The sequence below is a fragment of the Rhinolophus sinicus genome, chromosome 3 (assembly GCF_057876585.1).
Source record: "Rhinolophus sinicus isolate RSI-liver-muscle chromosome 3, RSI-T2T, whole genome shotgun sequence".
NCBI classification, from domain to species: Eukaryota; Metazoa; Chordata; class Mammalia; order Chiroptera; family Rhinolophidae; genus Rhinolophus; species Rhinolophus sinicus.
In genome coordinates, this window is record NC_142503.1 from 128406115 (window position 1) to 128429991 (window position 23877).

The 23877-nt window shown below is 40.3% G+C and overlaps 1 protein-coding gene and 1 non-coding gene across 2 annotated transcripts; one reads left to right on the top strand and one right to left on the bottom strand.

Annotated features, from left to right (window-relative positions):
- Nucleotides 1-6537: 6537 nt before the first annotated feature.
- On the top strand, nucleotides 6538-13516 carry HAUS4 (HAUS augmin like complex subunit 4; the record flags this gene model as incomplete). The annotated part of the gene is made up of 10 exons (XM_088796933.1): nucleotides 6538-6702; nucleotides 8460-8536; nucleotides 9791-9926; nucleotides 10020-10151; nucleotides 10484-10618; nucleotides 11461-11557; nucleotides 12072-12217; nucleotides 12359-12489; nucleotides 12847-12915; nucleotides 13045-13516. Coding segments are annotated over 10 exons (1272 nt in total), but the record flags the coding sequence as incomplete, so codon positions are not given.
- Nucleotides 13517-23695: 10179 nt separating this feature from the next.
- Nucleotides 23696-23768, bottom strand: TRNAR-ACG (transfer RNA arginine (anticodon ACG)). Its single transcript has one exon. It is a non-coding gene; the product is annotated as a tRNA-Arg (tRNA).
- Between the last annotated feature and the right edge of the window lie 109 nt (nucleotides 23769-23877).

Genomic DNA, 23877 nt, shown 5'->3' on the forward strand with positions numbered 1-23877 from the left:
TGGTGTTAAAACCATAGTTAATTCATCCATAAATTTTCATTAGTTTATAATTGCAGAGACAGAAAGTTATAACAACAGTGATTCTCTATAGTTATAACCTATGCATACTATGCATACACTAAATGAACAATATAAGCTGTGTAATTATTTTCTTTTTTCCATGTTATGTTTATTCTGATCATGTTTATTAAAATATTTTTTATGTGTGAAGAATCTAATGAAATTTGACTTGCGAAAAGAAAAACACAGATAAAATGGTTGCTGGACAACTGGATATTCATGTACTGCCAGGTAACACTATGAGTTTACAGTTTTACGGTCAGAAATGTAACTGCATGTTGGAGGGATCAGACTGTCATCATTTGTTTCCTGGAATGAGTCTGAGTACCTTTAACCAGTAGACCAAATCTGGTGTGAGGCAAATACATAACTCAACCCAACCTAGCATATACTCTAGCTGCTCCCTACCCCCAAAAGAAGTATTAAATGTAACTTGCAGTTTACAGGAAATACTGGGGATAGAGAGACAAACTAAAGGGCACTGGGAGGAAGCAACTAAACAAATCTTAGGAGGTGAGGCATTCTGCAGGGCAACTGGCCAGTTCTCTTCAGCAAGTCAGTGTGGATTTTTTTAAAAAGTCAAAACTGCTAGATTAAAGAGATTTAAGGTATACAATAACAATATAATACATGGTCCTGGATTCCTTATTGGTTTAAACAAGTTGCTATAAAAGATAATTGGGGTCAATTGGAAAAATTTTAATATGGACAGGATTAGATGAGGTACAAATTTACTAAGATGGAAAGGTCAAAATCATTAACAAAATGCCAGTTCTAAAACCATATATACAGAGCAATCATATTTTGTTTTTAAAATGTCTATATATTGATGAAAAAAGATCTGAAAGGATATGCACTAAGATGTTAAGAGTGGTGATCTCTGGTGAAGATACGTTTTGTTGTTGGCCTACATTTTCTATTTTTTACAATGTGTGTATACTGCCTCTGTAATAATAAGCTGTTACAAATAAAATAACTGGTTGCCAATGTTGACAATTCAGGATATTTCACGTAAAAATCTGGATATCATATATGAAGGTCTGGGTTTCTCGGGTTTTTTTGAATAATCAGAAGATCTGTCATCCTGGGCTTCCATTCCCACATGGCAGCAATTGGTTGGAACTGAGCGATGACAGTGTATTCTCTGTTTGTCACAGTCCCTACCATTCTTTTCTCTGTGCCCTTCACACATTGCTTACCTGCCTGGCTCCCTCACACATCTAAGTAACCTTTGATTTGCATGATCCTAATAGGCTCCCCATCCACAGAACCTCTTATTATTAATCATTTGAAGGTATACCAATAAATTAGCTGCCCAAGAAAAGCATCCATTCCAAAATTATCTGCTCCTGGGTTTTTGTAAGGCAGCCCAGTCATGGGAAACACAAAGGTAATATTTAATCTACTTAGATACCATGGTTTCATACTATAAATTAGTTTAGCAAAATTTCTCTTTGGTAAATGGAATCTAGAAAGTATAGCAAACTGTTAACTTCCTTAAGGTTTTGCTTCTTTTGTTTTTTGGTTGTTTTGCCATAACACCTTACTCAGAGGAGGCTTTTCAAAATTTACAATGTTTGTTCTTCCTAAGCATGAAACTCCATATGCCCTTTGGTTGGTCTATTTCTCCCACTGGTTCTGATACAATTTTTAAAGGAGAAAATCTCTTTCATGTGCAACTCAGTATAAGACAGTACCACTGTCAGTTTAAAATCCAGGGAACTACTTTTATCAGCCTGGCACATGAATTCACATTATAGCCTCACACTCAATTGTTTAACAAGAACTGCACACTTGTGCTTCATATATAGCTTTTCAAAATGATACTGTCGTCTTTTGAATCAATTTCCTTTACTGTCTCATATTCTTTTGGTAAAAATTGTTCCAGTATGCCCAATTTTTTTAGCCAAATTTCTCAGCTTTTCTTTAAGATCCAAAATTTCCTATTGAGCCTTGTTTATATCTTAGTTCATAGAATCTTAAAGTAAAATCAGGCTCGTTCCAGATTGTACAACAAAAGTTTCTATGAACAGAAAAGCAACCCTTGAAGCCACAAAGGACTGGGTTTGAAGTCCCCTTGGAAGGGTTAAGTAATTGCAAAAATGGCACATTATGAACATTTGTTCTAAAATTTTCATTTGATGTCATAGGTTGATTACATACATTTTCTCCACTTGTTTTCTCCTTAAATCATGTACTTACAATGGCATGAAATTTTCTAGCTTAATCATCAATAGTTGTGGCTCTGAATACCTTCATTTTCCAGTGAACACCCTTGAAAATAATTATAAGATCTCTTGACTGCCTTTAAATTTTTTATTCCTGGAACTAGTTTCTGGGTCTAAAATACCGTAATATATTCCTGCTACTTGTCTTCAGATACTTTCAAAGTGGTATGTTTTTTGTTTTTGTTTTTTTAATTTTCTAAATAATTGCATAGTTAAGTGTGGTTCCACAGTCCAACGGCTATTTTAATGTTCTATCTTTGAAACTGGTTATTACTATTATTTTTTTCAACTGGGGAAGGGGAACAGCAGTGTGTATTTCCAGGACTTTTTTCCAAGTCAAGTTGTCCTTTCAATCTTAGTTATGGAGGGTGCCATTCAGCTTCAAGTTGTCCTTTCAGTCTTAGTTGTGGAGGGCGCAGCTCAGCTCCAGGTCCAGTTGCCATTGCTAGTTGCAGGGGGCGCTGCCCACCATCTCTTGCGGTACTCGAGGAATTGAACTGGCAATCTTGTGGTTGAGAGCCCACTGGCCCATGTGGGAATCGAACTGGCAGCCTTCGGAGTTAGGAGCAGGGAGCTCCAACCGCCTGAGCCACTGGGCTGGCCCAGAAACTGGTTATTTAAGCCCACATTTTCAGTGTGAGAACATATTCTACTCACAAATTTCCATTAGTTTGATAAATAGAATGCTAAATACTCACCTGAAATCTCTAGCTTTGGAGCATCATTTTATTTCCTGCTTAAAGTGTGGGAGGCAGGGTCCTTGCAATGTTCTCAGCAAATCTCCATTCTTCTCTGTAATTCTAAATAATGCAGCCAAAGAATGTACAACTCTAAAAGGTTAAGTAAACTTTTTCTGACCCCCATTTACATTTATCATCAAGTTAAAAACATATACATGATTTTTATAAATACGTGATCAAGAGCAACATCTTTAAGAAGGTAGAGCTAGGTGGTGGGCAGGACTTACCCTAATTTATCTTTCTACATCCCCACTCCCCCCACCAGAGTCTAGCTCAAGAATACTTGAGCATGTTCTAGGCTTTATCATTAAAGAACATTTAAGAAGTGAGTGATTGTATTTTGCATACGACATAGTGTGAGATGAACAACACTGATGAAAAGACAGGCTTATAAAAGCCAAGCATTCCACAGAACAAACGAAACTATATTAGGTATTAGCACTGTGGGGTGGTCAGAAATTCATTCTTTCAAGTAAGTGCCTCCATAACCAAGCACTGAAATAAGTACTTGGGGTCATTATGGAAGCACCTCCTTAAATAAAAATCCGAACAAATTAAGGTTTTAAAAAGGATTCCATGCTACTTCTCATCAATAAGAAGACATGAACTAAAAAAAATGAATTATTGATATTAGCAACAACATATATGAATCTCAAAATTAATTAAGCTGAGTAAAAGAAGCCAAAAAGGAGTACATCTTTGACTCTATTTGTATAAAATTCTAGAAAGTGCAAAAATCTATAGTGACAGAAAGCAGATCAGTGGATGGGAGGGTCCAGAAAGAGGAATTACAATGGGGCAAAGTGAACACTTAGGGGATGATTCATACATTTACTATCTTGATTGTGGTGATGGTTTCATAGATGTATAGTTATGGTAAAACTTAATTAACTGTATACTTTAAGTATTGTATGCCAAAATATCTCAATAAAGTTGTTTTCTGAAAAATCTAGCATGAAAGAGGGGATTGTAGGAATGGGAAGAAAGAGAATGAATTCTGGGGCCTATCTTGTGGTTCTTTTTTGCTCAAGGACAGCAGGTGTCTTTTTCAGTATTTTGCTGCAGTTTTAACTGCCAGGATAGTCTATCAGCTCAGCCTTCTAGTCTTACATAGAACTGGCCTATGAAGTTTATCATTTCAGCTGGTCCAGTCTCCTCTTGGACCCAGTATGCAGTTTGGGTTCCCTGCCTCTGCCTTCACTTGTTGAGATGTTTCTTCCATTCAAAATGATCCAAATTTTCTCTCCTTTCAGGCCCAGCTAAGCTAAGATTTATTTTGTAGTCTTTCCTATCCATTCCTGCAGAAAGAATTCTGTACCTTCTTCAAGTTTCTCTAGTATTTATAATCTAAATTGCACTTTTGACACCTTTTTTGCTGCTTTGTATTATTGGCTTCTCATGTGCGTGTCATATTTTCTCAACTAGATTATGAACTTCTTCAGGTCTGGGACTGGGTCATATTTATCTTTGTGTCTCTCCCAAGGCACGTAATAAGTGCTTTATACATGTCAATTTTAAAATAGCTCACTTTGATAGTCTTTCCAAAGTACTTTCTCAGCCATTATCTCATTTGATCATTACATCAACACTATGAGATTGGAGGAGCTAAAAATATGTTATTTCCTCCTTTTGACAGATAAGGAAACTGAAGCCCAAGGTCACATTGTTTGTCAGAGACAGAGATGGAACAGGTAGTTGCATATGAGGGTTAGATACAATTCACGGCTTCCCATGGCTCTTCACTTTACCCTGCTACCTGAAGACAGGCCATTGCACCCTTCACCTCCTCATTCCCCAAGTACTTTAGAGCTGCTTAGCCAAAGCTTTGTAGTACCATATTAGAAAACTTGACAGATATAAGACATGAAATTTCAATAGATTCCTGATTAGCTCTGAGTCACCAAAACACGTCTGCTACTTTTTCCAAGTGCCATTTGTGAGGGACATTATGCTTGATATTTAACGATGCTGCACTACAGGGTTGAGAAAGCATAAATGATTTTTAAAAGCCTTAGAAAATGACAGCACTTTAATATTAAGCTGATGAGATGACCAGGGATATAAAATGTCTGCACTGGATCATACTATTCCTCTATGTATTGTTAGAATAATTCTCTAGTTGGTAATAAAAGAAGAGGTTAAACTCTCCACCACACAGCACACCTAGCCTGTGATTCCTTCCCTACCAACGCAGACTATCAGCTTCTTCTCTGATGCAAGAGATTTGATAAACTTGGTGCAATTTACTTAGCATCAAGTATTACTTTTGAAATAATTGTAATGAATAGATTCCAATCAACTTTGAAAAAAGGATGGGGGTGGGGGTTAAGACAGAGAGGTGGAGGGACCCCTTGAAAGTAACAAGGACCTTTGGTCAAAGTCCACAGCCAACCTGTGGTCAAGGCCATGAAGGAAGCCCCCTCCTCCCATCACTGTCTTCTCTCCCTCCAACCTCCTGCTGGGAGCCCCCATTGGCTGGAACCAGTGAGGGAATATGGGAACCCTATGGTATTCCTGGCTACAAAGGGTGTTGAATGTAGATCTGGGGTTCAAATGGAAGACATCTAGTTCATTGGTCTAGGGGTGGGCAGGTGACTCAGTCTAGCCAGTGAGACATATGGGAAAGTCTGCTGGGTGCTTCTGGGGAAGATTCCCCCCCTGCCCCCTACTGTTATAGGAAGAAGGCTCTTTGTCTTGCTTGGGATATGTTGAAAGGATGTACTTCTTGGACTTCTGAAGCCACCTTGTGACTATGAGGGGAATGCAAAGAAAATTGCAAAGAACCATGACACGACGGAGTTACCAAAAAGCTTTGGGACCCCCAGCTCCAGACCTCTTGTTAAGCAAGCAATACATGCCACATAGTTAAAAAAAAAAAAAAAAAAAAAAGACAGAGAGGTGAATGATTCATGTGAGATAAAGGAGAGGGCAGAGGAGCCTGGAGGGGAAAATTCGAGAGGAAACCGACCCAAGGGACAACAGGGCTGGCGTGCAGCGAGCGACTGACAAGAGTCTCCGGCGGCGGGTGTGCGGCAGGTCTGGGAAGGTTCAGGGGGCCGTTGGATCAGGTTTCGAATCTGCCAGCCGCGACCCTGAATAAGACACTTAGCTTCTTTGTGCCTTAGTTTTCCCCTTTGTAAAATGGGTATGATAGTGACTTCCTCGTAGTAGCGGGAACTAAATGAGGCGAAGCAAAGCAAGTGAAACGCTCGGCTTAGTGCCTGACTCATCGTAGGCCGTCAATAAAAGTTGGCGGTCAATACCATTTTCTCAACGTTTGCCCTCAACAAGGGGTAGGTACCCAGGGGAAAGGACAAGGAAGCCTTGCAGAGATCACTCCCTAGACCAGAGCGGACGCCAAAACCCGGATTCTGCGGCCGTTGGCGCCTTAGGGCGCGCGCTAGACGAGGGGCGGGGCCTGCAGTTCCCGCCTCGAGCGTGGCCCGCCCCCGCCCCCTCCCACGCGACCTCTGGTGCACTTTCGGCTGGTTCCCCTCTCCTGACCGTCTCTCGCGGCCTTCCGAGGCCTAGCTTCCCCCACCCCTACGCGGGGCTGTAGTGAGACGTTTCGGAGCCCCGGCGCTCGCCGGGTGCCGGGTGTGGACCCTGCCTGCCAGCCCGCCCCAGCCCGCCCCGCGCTGCCTCCGGAGCTTCCGCGGCCCCGCGGTGTGCAGGTTTGCTTCAGAGGGTCCGCGGGCGGCGCTGCGGGGAAGAGGAACGCTGGGTGGGGAGTGTCAATCAGGCCAGTCCCCGGGCTCCGGCCGCCGAGGCCTCCCTCGCCCTTGGGAATCCTTGGCTGCCCAGACAGAAGGGAAGTAGGCGCCTGAGAGCCCGCTCCGCATATTGATTCATCTTGGGCCCCGTAAGGGTCACATCTTGTGAAAATACCTGTAAAATCAATTTAACGTTCAGTGCAGCGTGTAAAGACAGCGCTAGGAATTTAAAAGATGGTCTGAGTCAAAACATTTAAATGCTTGGGTCCCTGTGGCAGCGTTTTAACACGTCTGAGTGCAGAGGGTGGAGAATCGAACTGATTGCCGCCACCGTTCACGCCCTCTAACATTTAAAAAGGGTAAAGAAAAGCACCCTAAAAAACCCAAGTGGGTAATTCCCCTAGGGAGGGAAGAACAGCTGACTTTTTTGAAATTTAGGGTGGTCCTCATTTTTGTGTGTGAAATTTGCCTGCAAATAATAGATCAACAATAAACAATTGCTAAAACACTGAGCCTAACTAAGTCATGGCTTTTGTTGACAGGTAGATTGTGTTAATTCTTAATGTCTGCAAGGCAGGAATCGTTATCTCAGTTTTGCAGGTGGAAAAAAGTTTGGCACAAAAAAACACATTTTCTTTAAATTCACAAAGAACATGGCTGAGCTGCAAATTAAGTCCTAGCATTCTGACTCCTCAGCTGGGTTCCCCTCTAGACCATGTTACAAAACAAATGAGTAGTTACTTTGATATTACTCATAAAATGAAGAAGCAAACCAAATGGTCTGTGAACATGAAGTGTTAAATCATAACCTTCTATGTCTGTTCTGCTTTGGGAGGCTCAGCTGCCCTTTGGAGTTTGATACTTTAGAGGGGGGGATGGAGCAGAAAAATGGAAGATAATGTCAAGGGAAAAATTTGGTCTCCAGAGCCCAAACTGTGCCCATCTTTACTGCCCCTTTGTGTTGATGTCATTCTTTTCGGTGTACTCTATGTTTGGGCAAAACACCCCACAGTCACATTAACTGTACTTTGCATTACTCTGGTGGCACTGACCTCCCTGTCAGTATTCTTGTCATGCTCTTTCCTCCAGGTGTTCTTTACTAATGCTGTTGATGTGACAACCAGTTGTTCAAGTGTGGAATGAACACTTGAACTCCTGGAGGAATGAACTCCTGAAGGATGTTTCTGGAGTTCATGGTCAAAAACTACCAACAGATCTTAGATGAAAGGACAAGTTAAAGAAGCGCAGGACACTATGGTGGAGTTAAATAGCTGAGTGATTTGGGGGGAATGGGTGGAATGGGGGGGGAGTAGACTTTGATTCCTTTTTCCTTGATTCCTTTTTCCTTTCCCCAGTTCACTCATAACGGAAAGCAGCAGCTCAGTTTTAACTTAGACATCATGGCGGGGAGAAGGGGCATTCTCCTGTTTAGACAAGTGAATTGGAAAGTTTTCTTTCCTGAGTAGGTTCCTTTTTCGACGGCTTGTAACAAACGGAAAACTTATGTTGTTAGAATGCAAAATGTTTTGCCACTGATAAGTCTGTTCATAAAGCTTGTGTAAGAGCTTGGGACCCAGGATGTGTGATACAGTACCTCCCAGAGAGAGGCATCCCTGAGGTTCCTCCCCAAGTGTAGACAACAGAAATTTGAACCTAAGGTAATTTTCTCTGGAATAGACAGCCAGTTTATTCATCTTTTCTTTCGCTCAGTTCCACAGATAAGAATCCCAAGACAATCAGATGGCATCCGGGGATTTCTGCTCACCTGGAGAAGGGATGGAAATACTCCAACAAGGTAAGGATAGCCATTTGCAAGAGTTTCGATGGCTTATCAGGAGAGGGCTTATCCAGATTCTTACCTTCTGTAATGAAAAGGATTTATAATGTTCACCAGTATGGTTTCTCTCTCAGAAGCCTATGTTTCTAGGGAAATTAGAATACATGAAGATTCTTACTGGAAAACAGGTTACACTGACTTCTGTTCAATACCTGCTTGTGCAATACACCAAAATCTCAAGATGCTCCCATGCTGTGTGAGCAAGCAAATCCTGAAGATAAGGGTGGCCAGCAAACTCCTTAAAGGCTTCTTTCCTACCCTTGTCTTGAATTTTCTCATATCTTGTTCTCCAGAATCTCAGATCCTTCTAGATCTTAAATTCTTTCCATATCTCAAGTCCTTTCTATGTCTTAAATCCTTCAGTAATGTTAAATCCCTCAAGAACTTGAATCTTCCATATTTTGACCACTTCCATGTTGATCCTTCAATGACTTGGGAGGAAAAAAAAAGATTTCTTATTCTTTAAAAGGACTTATGGTATGATGGTTCAAAGAATGAAAATTTGAGTGTTTGGTAAGTAGGAGTAAAACAGAAGACCCCAGCAGAAAGCATGTTGGAAACGATGGAAAGAAAGCCCCCTGAGCAAATGAAATAACAAGACGGTCCCAGTGTCTTGCACTTTTTCTCATGTATGTGCTGTTCTGCATCCACATGGGTTACTCAGTTCTATTTACAATAAAGGTAATTTGGTTGGTTAAATTTTTTACTAACTCTTAGTAAGAATATACTTTCTCTCATTCTTGCTTATGCGATTAGAGATCACATCCAAAATTGGAGCTTGGAACTTTACATATGTGGGTTTTTGTTTTTTTTACTTCCTCAAGAACTTTGATTATTCTGTGAGAATGAGGCATTTTGGGTACTGGCGTGATCTCTACTAAAGGGTCCCTTATTCTTGATTCCTATTTGCCTCATACTTTCCAACAGCATTTTCATTTTCTAAGATCTTAGTTTTATTAGAGACTCATTCCCTAATTCTTGATTAATGACCTTGTATGTAATATAAATGCTTGATACTTTGAGTATTGCCTCTAGTTTATTTGTGGATGTGTATATTTTCTAATTTCATTAGATTTAGAAAATTTCTCTACCAAAAAACTACAGGTTTTTTGGAAATGAGTATTTAGCCAAGAGTTATGCTCAAATATATAAATTAAGAGTCCATACCTTTGCTTTTTTTGTCCCAATGGGGACATCCCATTAAGTGTGCAGCAGACAGCTTCCTCTTTGTAACCTGCGTGAAGAGGACCTTTTGCAGAACCCACACTTCAGCAAGTTGCTTCTGAGTCTCTCACAACACGTGGACGAGAGTGGCTTAAGCCTCTCCCTGGCAAAGGAACAGGCCCAGGTAAGAGTCCTGCGTGAAGGGATGATAAGAGGAAGGAAAAATCTTCCGAGAGAGAGGTTCCTACCTGGGGTGTTTTTTATTTTTGTTTCCTAGGCCTGGAAGGAAGTTCGACTGCATAAGACAACATGGCTGAGGTCTGAGATTTTACAGAGAGTCATTCAAGAGCTGCTTGTGGACTATTACGTGAAGACACAAGACACAGATGTAACTTCTGAGGATAAAAAGGTGAGGCAGAAGAGATGAAGTAGGGATTGGTTGCCAGCTATAGGAATGACCAGGCCAACGTTGGCTTCATCTGATTATATGATCTTGGGGAAATAGGAGCTTCATGTAACGGTTATCAAAAATAAATGGACTGCAGTTTTGGGGGAGGCAGTGGGGTATGTTGTCAGGGTTTTGAAAAGAAAGATTAACAGGAGAAAGCACTGAGCAGTTATCTGAAGGAGATGACATGTTTGAGGACTTTGGAAATGTGTGAAGAGCTGGTTTGTGAGGACGAAAGGAAGGGAGTGCGAGAAGTTCTATAGTAACCTCTTTTTGTTTTTATTCTCTCTCAGTTCCATCAGACTCTTGAACAGCGACTACTTGTGACTGAACTGACACAGCTCTTAGGTCCTAGCCAGGAGAGAGAGATGCCTCCACTGCTAGGACTGGAGAAAGCGGACCTTCTGGAGCTCATGCCACCCTCAGAGGTTGGGGGCTGGCGGGTATTGGGACCAAAGAAACAAAATGGCTTAATTTCTCCTACATATTTAGACATTGTTTTTTTTGTTCAGCTTTATATTTTTATAAAAATGATACACATTCATGGTGGTCAACTTAATAAGAAAAATCTTACACAGAAGAAAGTAAAAGCTGAAGTATTACATCTAGAAATAAATACAGTATTATATACAGCTTAACATAAATGGTATTATACCCTCCATGTTTATACAGAGAGTATAATCTGTTTTCACGTAATATATTTTAGCCTTTTTTTCAAGTCTAATAAGATGATACTTCCTAAAGCACTCTTAGCACAGTGTCCAGGCGCGTAGTTAGGGTTTAGTGTTCTTATTATAGCATCAGTTTAAATCACTGACAGGATTCCATTATATGGATGTAGCATAATTTGTTTAACCTTATTGATGGATATCAATTTAAGGTGGTTTCCACGTTTTTCCTGTTAAACCTCACTGATATGAACATACTAGTTCCTGTGTGTCTTTGCCCTTGTATGATTATTTCCCAAGAGTTAGTGCTCAAAGTGAGATCACTGAGTCAAAAATACACACATAAAACATACTGGTACTTATTGGCAAACTGCTTTCCAGAAAGGTGTTTCCAGTGTCTCTAGTTCCCCACATTTTCATCAACCTGGGATCTTGACAGTCATTTTATTCTTTGCTAATTTGATAGGCTAAAAATGAATCTCCCTGATGTTTCTTAATGCATTTCCTTTGGTTATCATTAAGATTATTATCATGTATTCATTGGCTGGATCTTCCTAGTTCTAACAGTCTATTTGCATCTCTTATTGCTTCTGTGGCTGTAGGATTTTGTGTGGATGAGAGCTCGGCTCCCACTCGAAGTGGAGAAGCAGCTCAAGAAGAAATGTTTCACTCTGCTCTGCTACCATGATCCCAATTCAGGTAAGTGCTGGCTCTCTCTGTTCTGTTCACAGCTGGCCTTCAGGGCTCCTGGGCGGCTCTTTCAAGCATAATGTATATGAATTTTAGATTTGGGACAGAAGTTGGGAGGCACTGGACACTTTGGAGATGCTTATTTGTGTGTTTCCTTGTTGGTAGAATAAAAACACGGAATTTTGTGAGAACTCCTTTTATTCAGCAAGGTGCCAAGCTGGAGTGTTCTCTTGCTGCAGGGAAGGATGAATTCATTCTTCTCAGGAGAATCAGAATGAAATCGGGAAGAAAGTTTCCCTTATCTTTATTTCTGTGACTTAAGAATTAAGGGCCAAATCTGGTATTAAAGGTAAGACTGAAGAGAATTATAAGAGCTGTGCCATTTTTAACAAGACATCAGAAGAAAACCTGGAAGAAGACAGACTTTGTTGGGCTACATGTAAGATAGGGGCACTGAGAAATAGCCTTAAAAGGGCTGTAGCAACTAGGGTTTTCCTGTTCAGTCCTTTGTCTCTTTGCCCAGATTCAGACAGTGAAACTCTGAAGGCAGCAAAGGTGTGGAAACTGGCAGAGGTCCTGGTGGGTGACAGGCAGCAGTGCCAGGATGCCAAGAGCCAGCAGAAGGAGCAGATGGTGCTGCTGGAGAAGAAGAGTGCCACCTACTCCCAGGTTTGTCAGAGCAGTGGGATAGCCATCTCTCCTTTACCCTGACCCCATGGGCATCTTTGGGGAAGCCAAGGATTTCTGACCTGCCTTTTTTGGTACTATGTTTTCTTTACACCTTCTTTCTCCTGCCTCCTGGGAGCTCAGGTGCTTCTCCGCTGCCTCGCCTTGCTGCAGAGGCTTCTTCAGGAGCACCGGCTGAAGACTCAGTCTGAGCTAGACCGCATCAATGCCCAGTACCTGGAGATCAAGTGCAGTGCCATGATCCTTAAGCTGAGGTGAGCTATGACCGCTTTGGATCTAAGGGTTGCTGTCTCATACATCACTCCCTCCCATCCTTGCCCTCATCTCTCTTCCCCCCGCCGTGCCTAGCACCTTGTGGGCATCCTGTAAATGACACACAGCGGCATTAGCCTTCATTACCTGAAAGCTTTCAACACACTTGAGTCTTTTATTTTAAAGCTTTTTGAAAATGGTGCTTGATTGTGAGATAAATTGCTCAGGAATTCAGAGTGACCTTGTGTGTCCTGCCACTGCTTAGCCCATACCTTGATCTTGGGCAGGTACTGTGTCCCATCCTCACTCTGCTGCTGTCAGAGAGCCTCATCTTGACATTTCATTCTTCCCTCTGTCAGGATGGAGGAGCTAAAGATTTTGTCTGACACGTACACTACTGAGAAAGTGGAAGTTCATCGTCTCATTAGGTGAGAACTCGCAAGAGTTTGGTACAGTTATTCAGAGCTGGTTCCCATACTCTCAAGACTCATTCATTTTAACATGTTCCCATTCTTGTCTGCTTTCATTATATTGTATCTTCTGTGCCCGGGTTGAAGAGACCGTTTGGAGGGGGCCATTCGTCTCCAAGAACAAGACATGGAGAAGTCCCGGCAGATCCTGAACACCTATGAGGTCCTTGGGGAGGAGTTTGACAGGCTGGTAAAAGAGTACACCCAACTGAAGCAGGCAACTGAGAACAAGCGCTGGGCACTCCAGGAGTTCAGCAAGGCCTACCACTGAGCGTTGGCAGGGCCAGGAGGCCCGGTTTCTGCATAGGTGCTGCTGCCGCCTCTTCCTGGTAAAAAGGACCACCTCTACCTGGGGCTGTCTTCACTCAAGGGAGTGTGGGGACACTTGCTTGAAACACTGCAGTCATTTCGGCACTCTCCTGGTTTCTCTTGTTAAAATGACTGTGTCTCGTCTGGAAAATTTAGGCAATTTATATAATTTTATGTACAGCTATTTTTCAGTGTCGACCCTGTATTATATTTGATTATCTCCTGAACAAATTGATAATATCGTGTCTTAGGATTTTAGTCATTTTTCCTTTGGGGAAAGATGGAAAAAGAACATCAAAGGCTGTGTGGGTAAGGAGGGGGGAACTGAATGGATCCAAATAGAGACAGATCTGCAATGCTTACACAAAGGGTGGGAGGTAGAAGTGCCAGCCTGCTCACATGGAGTGTTTGAGGCTTCTTCTTCCAGAGCAAGAGTAGATTAAAACTGGGCTTGCTCTTGAACTATAATCTCCAGCAGCGTGCTAGATGCTAAGGTGGTTAGGGAGCTATTCTGTCACTGTGGCTCTCAGTGGGGGTGTTATGATACGGCAGCCGGGCGTTCAGCTCTTGTTACAGGAAAGGGTACAAGCTTCTTGTGCTCCCGGTACCCTCTGGTGTGGTTGGAGGGTTAATTCTTTCTCCAAAATCAGGGTGGGAGGAGACCACCATGAGGAACCAAGTTCCATGGTCTACTTAGCTTAGAACAAGTCAGGGCCCTGGTGGATGTCAAAATCAGACACTGAAAGCAGAAGCAGAAGACTATCCTTATTTAAAAGAGTCTACTCAGCTTCTCAAACCACTTTCCAGGGAGACTTTGCAAGGCATTCTGCTAAGGTCAGATAATGATGGTCTTAGATTGGTTTATAGGAAAAATTGAGGTCTTTTGACTCAACTTAAAATTTTTCTTTAAATGGTGGTTACTACCATTTATCTATAAGCAAATGTTGGCCCACACACAATAAACAAATAGCAAATAGATTAATAGAAAACCAGACATATTCAGTATTGCTTATTTTATAGTTTTTTTCTCCCAACTTTTTTTGGGGAAGGTTTTCAAATCTATAGAAAAGTTGAAAGAATGGTACCATAGCACCAGTATACTCTTAACCTAGATTCAACAACTGCAACCATTTTGCTTTTCTCTTCCTCCTCCCCACTCTAGATAGATAAAGATGTAGTTATATAGACTATTCTTTTCCAAACCATTTTATAGTAAGTTGTGGACATTATGACATTTCATTCCTTAAATACTTAAGCAGGCAACTAAAAAATAAGGGCATTCCCCTGCATAACTAATACAATTATTACACCTAAAAATTGATAATTTTATAATATCTATTATTGAGGTCATATTCAAGTTTCCCCAATTTTTCCTGGTCTGGGGCCCAATAAAGTTCATATATTACATGTGGCTATTAGGTTTCTTTAATTTATTTTAAAATAGAACATTCCTCCCGCTTTTTTTTTTTTAAATTGACTTTTTGAAAACTCAAGGTGTGTTAACGTTACCTTGTAGAATGTCCCATTGTCTAATTGTTTCCTGTGGTGGGTAACTTGTTCCTCTCCTGTCCAGTATAGTAACCACTAGCCACATGTGACTGTTAAAATTCAAATTGAAGATAATTGAAATGAAATAAAATTATACTTTCAATAGGTTGGTGGTTACTGTATTAGACAGTGCAGATATACAAATATTTACATCATTGCCAAAAGTGCCATTGGACAGTGTGGTAAGCCTACATTTCCTGTAAATTGGAAGTAGGTCTGCAGACTTTATTAGATTCAGGGTAAACATTTTGGCAAAGAACACTTAATAGATGACACTCTGTACTTCACATTACATCACCCCGGAGCCAGAGCCACATCAGGTCAGGATGTCTCAATAATGCTGTGTTTGATTGCTCAGTTAAGGTGGTAACTGCCAGATTGCTAATGTATAGAAGTACATCTTCCCTTTGTAGTTAATAGTACTTGGAAATGAACATCAAATATCTCAAAATAGCTCTTCCTGGTGTTATGACATTCAGCATTTCCTTATTTAATTAGGGGCTCATCTTGAACCATATTAGGTTTTGGTATTTGAAATAAGGACAGTATATTCTAGTTACTTCATGAAAAAAAAGGAATTAATTACTGAGCTTATGAATGAAATTAGGTAGAAAAAAAATCTTTCACAACAGTTCCATGGTGGGGGGAAAGGGACACAAGGGGTGTTCATTGTTGTCTCGGCACCACGTGATTTGTGTGGGTCCTTTCATTCTTCGCACTGACTGGAGATGGAAGGTTTGCAGGAGTAGCCGTTCACATGTGTGCTGTTGTCTGTTGTGGAATAGATGGAAGGGGAGACCTGAAGGCAAGCAGAGGGGCTGTGTGACAGTGATTGCTGAGGGTTGGCGTCTTGGACCTCAGCTGCCCTCTCCTCCTCACATTTTTCAGAAAAGATTTAATTTATTGCCTCTCCTTCATTTTTTTACAGTCATATCTCTCTTCAGTAGTCTTTTACCACATCTGATCAAGAAGCAAGTCTTGTTGAGTCTTCCTCCATAATGAGAGGCAAAGTAAACCACATCCAGAAATTGAAATAGGATCGCTCTCCATAAGGAAACTATGGGTGTCTCAGACAAATAAAATCTGTCCCCTCTCCTGAGGAATAACCCTGCATTTTTCCTCAGCCACCACAAATAGGAAACCCACCACCCCTTAGAGATCAGCCTGATGGTCCCCAAAGGAGGGGAATCCCTGAGGTCCAGCTTCCCTGTGGGGCGCCTCACCCCATGAAGAATCTTTTAACATTACCATTTTGAATGATCTGAGCTAGGATTTATTAAAGGAACTGACAGATCGGGTCTCCTTCTACCTTGAGTCAGTGAAAATATAGGGGTTGACTCATCATGGATGAGATTAGCAACCTGTAGAAATAATTTATCCTAAAAGATGCTTTATATTCAAGTGTCTGAGGTCCAGCCAAAGTGGCTAAATAAATCCTGGTCTCAGAAAAATACAACCGAAATTTAGACCTATATGTACTAAGCTTGGCTGAAGAAAGAACGTGTAACCGAAGTAAATGATCAGCCCAGAGTTTAGAAAAGCGTTACCTAAACAGTAAGATCAGGGTTCACCAGAGAAAAAGAACCTATTATATATATTTATATATTAGGTTGGTGGAAAAGTAATTGTGGTTTTGCAATTATTTTTAACCTTTTAAACTGCAATTACTTTTGCACCAACCTAATATAAAAAAATAAGATTTATTTTAAGGAATTGGCTCCTGATTGTGGGGCTGGCAAGTCAGAAATTTGTATGGCATGTCACCGTCTTATGGCAAAATTTCTCTGGAAACCTATTTTTGCTCTTAAGGCCTTTGATTAGATGACACTCACACCTAGATTAGTGTTTGATTAAATAATGGGATTATAGGCTAGTCAAGTTGACATATGTAAAAGTAACCATCTCACAAGTATTCTGGTTTTGGTCCAGTCATAAACCTGTTTGAAAGAGACACTGAACTGGAGATATGAGTTAGGTCACTGGAGAGAGGGTCTACACTGGGGGTAGGAACAAGGCCTGGTTGCAATCTCCAAAAAACAAGAGCTTTGAAACAATTAGGTACCAGACATGAGTTCTAAGCACATATCATGTATTAAGTCACTTAATTATCACAGCAAACTTCTGAGGTAAGTACTGTTATCATCTCCATGTTACAAATATGGAAATGAAGTAAGGTGTGGAGAGATCAAGTAACTTGTGCAATGTCACAAAGCTTTTAAGTTGAAGAGTCCAGATAGGAATCCAAGCAGCCTTACTCCAGAACCTACTGACCTGAGACCCTCTGAAGCCCTGGGTCCATGCATACGCCCCACCAAGCAACATCGTGTTTACTGCTTCGATTATCCCTGACTCTAGGAAAGGGATGCTTCAGATGACTATCCCTGCAGCTAGAAAGTGCTATCCTCCATGTACATTGGCAATGCACTACAAATAGTGGTCTCTGGTGAGTGTTGCAGGCAGTTGGAGGCATAGGAGCCTCCAAATGGAGGCTCTGGGCTCACATATCTGGGGCCAGGCCCTGAACCAGGAGACCACCAATATCCTGCCACCCATGAGACCAGCCAGCGTAGCCAATGGGCATCTTCCCCTGCCACGGCCCCGCCCTACTCAGGTCCTTATTTGGGGCCCTGAGAATTGTCCTAACTGCTCCTCCTCTCATCCTGCCAGGCCAATTTTCATGATGATTTTGATTTGCTTTTCATAAGTATTTTGTAATTTTCACTTCATTTTGTCATTTCTCTGTTCACGACTCTCAGGTCTCATTGCATATTAACATAAATAAGACTTTAATGAAAAATAGCTCTATTTTCCAAAACAAAACAAAACTAATGAGAAAGGTGACTTATATTTTTGCAAATCTTGATATCTGGCTTAATAGAAGACAACTGAATTCTCATATCTGCTTTCTGTGGTGATATGTGGCTTTGGTTGAATAAAGAAAATCCGACTTCATGCAGACATCTAGGAGATCCTCTTGCACCTGAAAAGGATCTCGGGGAGACCCCGAGGTCCTTGGGCCACATTTTGGGAAACATTCCAAAATGAAAAAGCAATGAGTTGGGAATCAGAAGAACTGGATCCTTATTCTGGCCCTTCCATTTATGCTTGAACAAAGCATAACTTTGTTCAAGATAATTAACCTCAGTATTCTCATCTACCAAATGGGTATATTAAAAATTCTTACGCCACAAGATCATGTCCTGAGGATTAAGTGAGATAATACATTTAAAGTGCCTGGCAGGTGGTAGGGCTTCATAAATATCAGTCCACCTAGGAGGACTATTACATTATTGCTATGAGGTAAGAGTGACTGCTGAAGACTGGACAGCTATAGGAGCTTACAGAGGAGGGGCCCTTCAAAAGAAAAGGATTTAAACAAGCAGAAAGACCAGGCAGAGATCTGAGATTTTCTACACATTAAACATTTTTTTAAACTCTAAAAAAAACATTTCTGATTATTAAAAAAAAAGAAAGAAAGCAATGTTTAAAAAAAATTTTTTTTCCACATAATATAAACATGATCATAGAAAATTTGGAAAATACAATTTTTCCCCATATATCGAGGTCATTCTGCATGTACAATTTGTGATTGGCAGCATTTAATGGCATATCATGAGCATTTCTCCATGTTATTAAATTTTCTCTGACAACATTGATTTTAATGGCTGCCTAAGATTTCATTGCATGGATGATTTATTTAATCATATGCCTATGGAATATCCAACTTGTTTCACATTTTTTCTAATCAAAAAATGCCACACTAAGCATTTCTCTTAATTAATCTTTGTCATAGTTTGTGAAGATTGTCTAGGAAAGCTTTCTAGAAGGAAAATTATAGAAGGTAACGTCTTAAGGTTAAGATCAAAGGCTCTGGAGTCAGTTGACCTAAGTTTGCTGATCCCATCTAAATTCCTTCTTAGGATGGCAAGTCACTTACTTACTTAGCTCCTTTACCCATAGATGAATAACACTTCCTACCTCCGAGGGTTCTTGTGAAGACTCAGGGTTCTTGTGAATGTAAAGTGCTTTTCATAGAACCTGACACAAAATAAGGGCTTAATAAATGTTAGTTATTATCACAAATTAAATTAATATATTTAATCACACACATAATACACATACAACTGGTCTGTTTCTGGGCTATTGGCTTAGCTCTTATTCTGTCTATTCTTGTGTCAATTGCACATTGTAGCCCTTTACTTATTAAATATAGTATTTCATAAAGGATTTGAGGTAAAGGACTAAAAATATAGAGCAAATTTCCTCTCCTCTTTAAAATTTTTCTTTGCTTTTCTTGTCTGCTTTTTATTGCAGATTAATGGTAGAATCATTGTATCAAATAACAAAAGATTCCATTAGAATTGTGACTGAATTGTAAAAGTGAGAAATTAATTGGGTAAGAACCGATATGAGTCTTTTTTTCCCCTAAGAACATGGCTTGTTTCTCCATTTTTTAATTACACCTCTCAGCAAAATTTTGTACTCTATGCAGTTTCCTCACATTTTTCAGTAAGATTACAGCTAAGTTTTTTTATGATAGCATTATTGTAATCACTGTGAATGGGGAAAATGCTAATCAAAATAGCTAGTGCTTATTGAAGGCGTACTATGTGCAGGGTAGATTCTAAATGCTTTACCTACCATATTGACTAATTTAATCCTCTTACCAGCTTTACAAGATTTACATTTCTATTTTGTGGATGAGGAAACAGGACAGAGAGGTTAGGCTTACATAGTTAGCAAATGGATGAACAGAGCATCTGCCTCCATAAGCCATGATCTTAACTATCATGTTATTAGGATATTTTTATTATGTCTTCTAATTGGTTATTCTTAGTATATAAGAAGGCTACAAATATGTTTTATATTTGTCTTGTATCAAGTGATATCTCTGAATTCCATTAATTCTCATTATTTTAGAATTGATTCTCATGAATTTTCTATGTATATAATCATATCTGCAAACAATGATAAATTTGCCTTTCTCTTTCCAAAAGTTGTAACCCATTCTTTTTTAATTTCCAGTCTTATTGTATTGGATTTTTCAGAACAGTATTAAATAGCACAGCGATGAGATTAGACAGTCTCGTTTTATTTTATCTTTACATAAATTGTTGACTTCATATATATACATATATGTATTTATATATAAAGAATATTAAGACTATTAACACATTGTTTGTGGGAAACGAGTAAACTCGTCATATCGCCTCTAGTTGGAACCGGCAAAAATTTTGCAAAGTAAATAAATAGAGACCTCTTTTTAAACTAAAACACTGAAAGTTTCATAGAAAAATATCAAATAGATCAAAAGATATTAATATTTTACGGAAAGTCTAATTTTGGCAAGAAAATGTCAAAAAAGCCCCGTGTTACGACGCGATTTGGCGGGAAAATGCCCGCTTACAATTAATTAAGAATGTTTATAGAAAATGGAATTAACTTATGTTCTCTTTGGTGGCTCTTAAAAATGATCAAATGTTTTTCTTATTTGGATTATTTTTGATCTATTATATAAATAAATTTTCTAATACCTAACCTTGTGTTAATTCCTGAGATAAGCCCTAATTTGTGTGGTATATAATTATTATGCTAATGCACTCTTGAGTTTTATGTGTTAATCTGAAATATTGCAGTATTTTACATTTATAGTCATCAGTCAGATTGGTCTATAAGGTTATTTTTCTGTGTGTGAGTGAGGGATGCTATTTCTGACAGGTCTTGATATTAGGTATATTCTGGCTTCACAAACAAACTGGGTAGTTTTCCATCTTTTTCTGTATTCCAAAACAGTTTTTACTTTCTATCCATTTTGACAGATAAATACTGTATAATAGAGATGACAAGGAAGAGAATGCAAATCGGCACAGATTATTTTGCCTCAGTAACTCTGCCACTTTTGCGGCTGGAGGACAGCCTTGATTGTGAAGCAGCAATTTGAACCAGTAGGAGGGTCAAGCGGGCCATTACTTTGGTGTTGAAGAGTGCGACTGGCCGGACAGGCACAGAGGTGAGTGAAGGTGGTCCCGGGGAGGGAGGCCAGTGCTGAGGGAGGAGGGCAGCACAAGAGAAGATGTAAGGAGGGTTTACAATGGGCTGGAAGCACCTAGAAACAGCATCAGTTAGAAGAACTGGGCCTGAAGGTGAGGAATGCTGGCAGGCCCATTGGAGGAGGATCTGGGGAGTGAGTACCCCTTCCTTTCCAGCAAAGTTCCCAATGCTCTGGTCACTGGCTCCTATTGGAGTAACATTCTTTCTTGCGCAGGGTATTTACCCTTTTGTCCTACATCTTGCTCTCTTCATCCCAGCCGAGGCCTACATCTAGTGATTCACATGCTTCTGAGCACAAGAGTTCTGCATGGAGGGCAGGGCAGACAGAAGCAGAGCATCGATAGACTTCACCAGCTTTGACTTTACGCCTAGGAAGAGACCTTTACAAGAGTCTCTATTTCTTTTTCAGTCCTTTCCTTCTGCTTCTCTTATAGCTCATATAGGCAGACCCACAGTACATGCTGTTTTTTTTTAAGACAAAGGGAAGTGCTGTATGAAAGGCGGGGAGCAATGTGGTATGGAATTACTGGGAACTATTCAGCATTATGCTTGCCATATAGCTGAGGCCATTTTAAATGAAAAATCAAAGACATCACAGACAAATGCAATTCAGCCCATCTAAACTTACTTTAAGGTCAGTCAAAAATTCTAGGCTCTTTTTACACAAATTCTTTTGAAAATTATTTTATGATGAAAATTATTTTAACTGTTGGCAAAATTGACATTACTGTTTTATGGATTTTCCTCTCTCCCTCTCACCCATGGATGGATTAGTTAACAACCAACAGAGCAGCCACCAGCTTGACATCAGGAGGAAGATGCCAGAAGCACAGATGGTCCACAACCCAGATAATTAGAAACAACATCTACTAAGTCTTCTGTGAACGCAGAGTTTGGTTGGGCACAGCTGGGGCAGAGAACAAGCAAGCCTCCTCAACAACTCTTTTTTTTTTTTTTACCTCTTAAAATGTCAGAGGAACACTCACTCACTCCAGGTGGACAACCACCTACTCACAAGACCTTCAGGGAAGGATCCAAATAAATATTGTAGATACTCCACCCTAAAGGAAGGGGAGCATAACTCCCCCCTCCTTAATTGTGGGAAACACATGGTATAACAGCTTCCTTCCAAAGAGTATGTGATGGAAGTAGGGGAGGGGAGAGTGTAATTCTACTACTTCTATCAGGTGATAAAAGTCAATACCAACAGTCATAAATTATGTCGATAATATGTATTCTTGATATGAAGTGATGAAAATGGCACTTTGCCTCTGTGATCTTCCTCCCCCAAACCCATAATCCCAGTCTATCATGAGAAAACCATCAGACAAATTCCAATAGTGGGGCATCCTACAGTATATCTGATCAGTACTTCTCAAACTCCTCAAAAACTACTCTTAAGGTCATCAAAAACAAGGAACATCTGAGAAACTGTCATAGCACAGAGGAGCCTAAGGAGACAGGACAACTATATATAATAAGGTATCCTCTATGGGATCTTGGAACAAAAAGAGGACATTAGGTAAAAAGTAAGGAAATTTGAATAAACCATGGACTTTAATTAATGTTTTCAATATTGGTCCATGAGTTGTAATATACCATACCAATGTTAAGATGTTAATAAAAGAGAAAGCTGAGGGGAGGAAAATGGGAACTTGCTGTACTACCTGCTCAATTTTTCTGTAAATTTAAAACAAGTCTAAGAAACAAAGTCTAATAATAATACTAATACCTGCAGGAGTCAAATGAAGACTAAGATGGGACAAAAGCACCTCCAACCCCTTTAAGCTTCATAGACCTTTTAATTCTTTGGCTTTTGGACTCTTACCCTTTTGGGGCATTTACATTGCACCCAAGACTCCTTAGAGTTTATCCTACCCACACCCTTCCGTACTTCCCAGGACCTTCTCCCCCACAGGCCAGGGTGATCTCATTCAGTCTAGGGACTTCAGTCACTACCTCTCTTGTTGCGATTTCTAAATCTTGTCTGGTTCAGGTCACTGTTCATCTTACTCTCTATTACGTAGCGCCCCCTAGGCGTCCAATTCAGCATTTCCAGACCCAAACCCGGATTGTCCTAAACCTGCTTCTCTCGGAACTCACACAGAGATCAGAACCTTGGGCATCACCGTGACTTCTCTTTCTCACGGCTCCCTGCCAGTCGGTCCCTAAGTTCTGTCAACGCCTCCTGCTTAGGGCATTTTGTACCGTGTTCTCCTTTCCATCTTCTCTGTCAGACCCTGAACACTTCTGGGCTCTCCTCCCTATGTCTTTCCTTTCTTCATTCCTTTCTTTCTGTTCCATCCCTATAGCAGGTATTAACAAAGGAAAATGTAGAGATCTCCCTCTAGCAGGTACTGACAAAGGAAAATATATCAATTATCTCTTCTCTCAAGCCTCCGCCTGGCAGTTTATGACTCCTCTACTGTAACTGCTTACCATGAATTCCTTTTCTCTATCTTCGGGGTGTGTGTGTGTGTGTGTGTGTTTATTTACATTTTGTGTTTGAGATACAGAATCACGAGGAATTAGTAGCTGAGTTGCCACAATGTATTTACAAATATACTAAGGCCCACACAAAGCCTATTTTAAGAGCACCAACCATTAATCCAGTTTTCTCAGGGATCATAGACCTAAGTAGTGACAAAAGAACCACCTTCGAATTAGGTAACGGAGAAGCTGACATAAAATGGCTGCAGAACTCAATCAAATTTAGACCTGAAAATAATGGCGTAAGAAGATAACGAAACTTTAAAAAGTGTAAGGAGATCTAAAACTTGGTGTTTACGGCCGTATTGCACGGGTTGCAATAATCAACCGTTTGCCTCATCGAGCCAGCCAGGAGTCGAACCTGGAATCTTCTGATCCGTAGTCAGACGCGTTATCCATTGCGCCACTGGCCCTGAGACAATTGAATATCACTCGATGATGATACTTCAAGCTTATATGGCAGGGTTTCATGGGATGTGTAGTCCCCTAACGAAATTTTACGAATAACACGAGGTATTATGG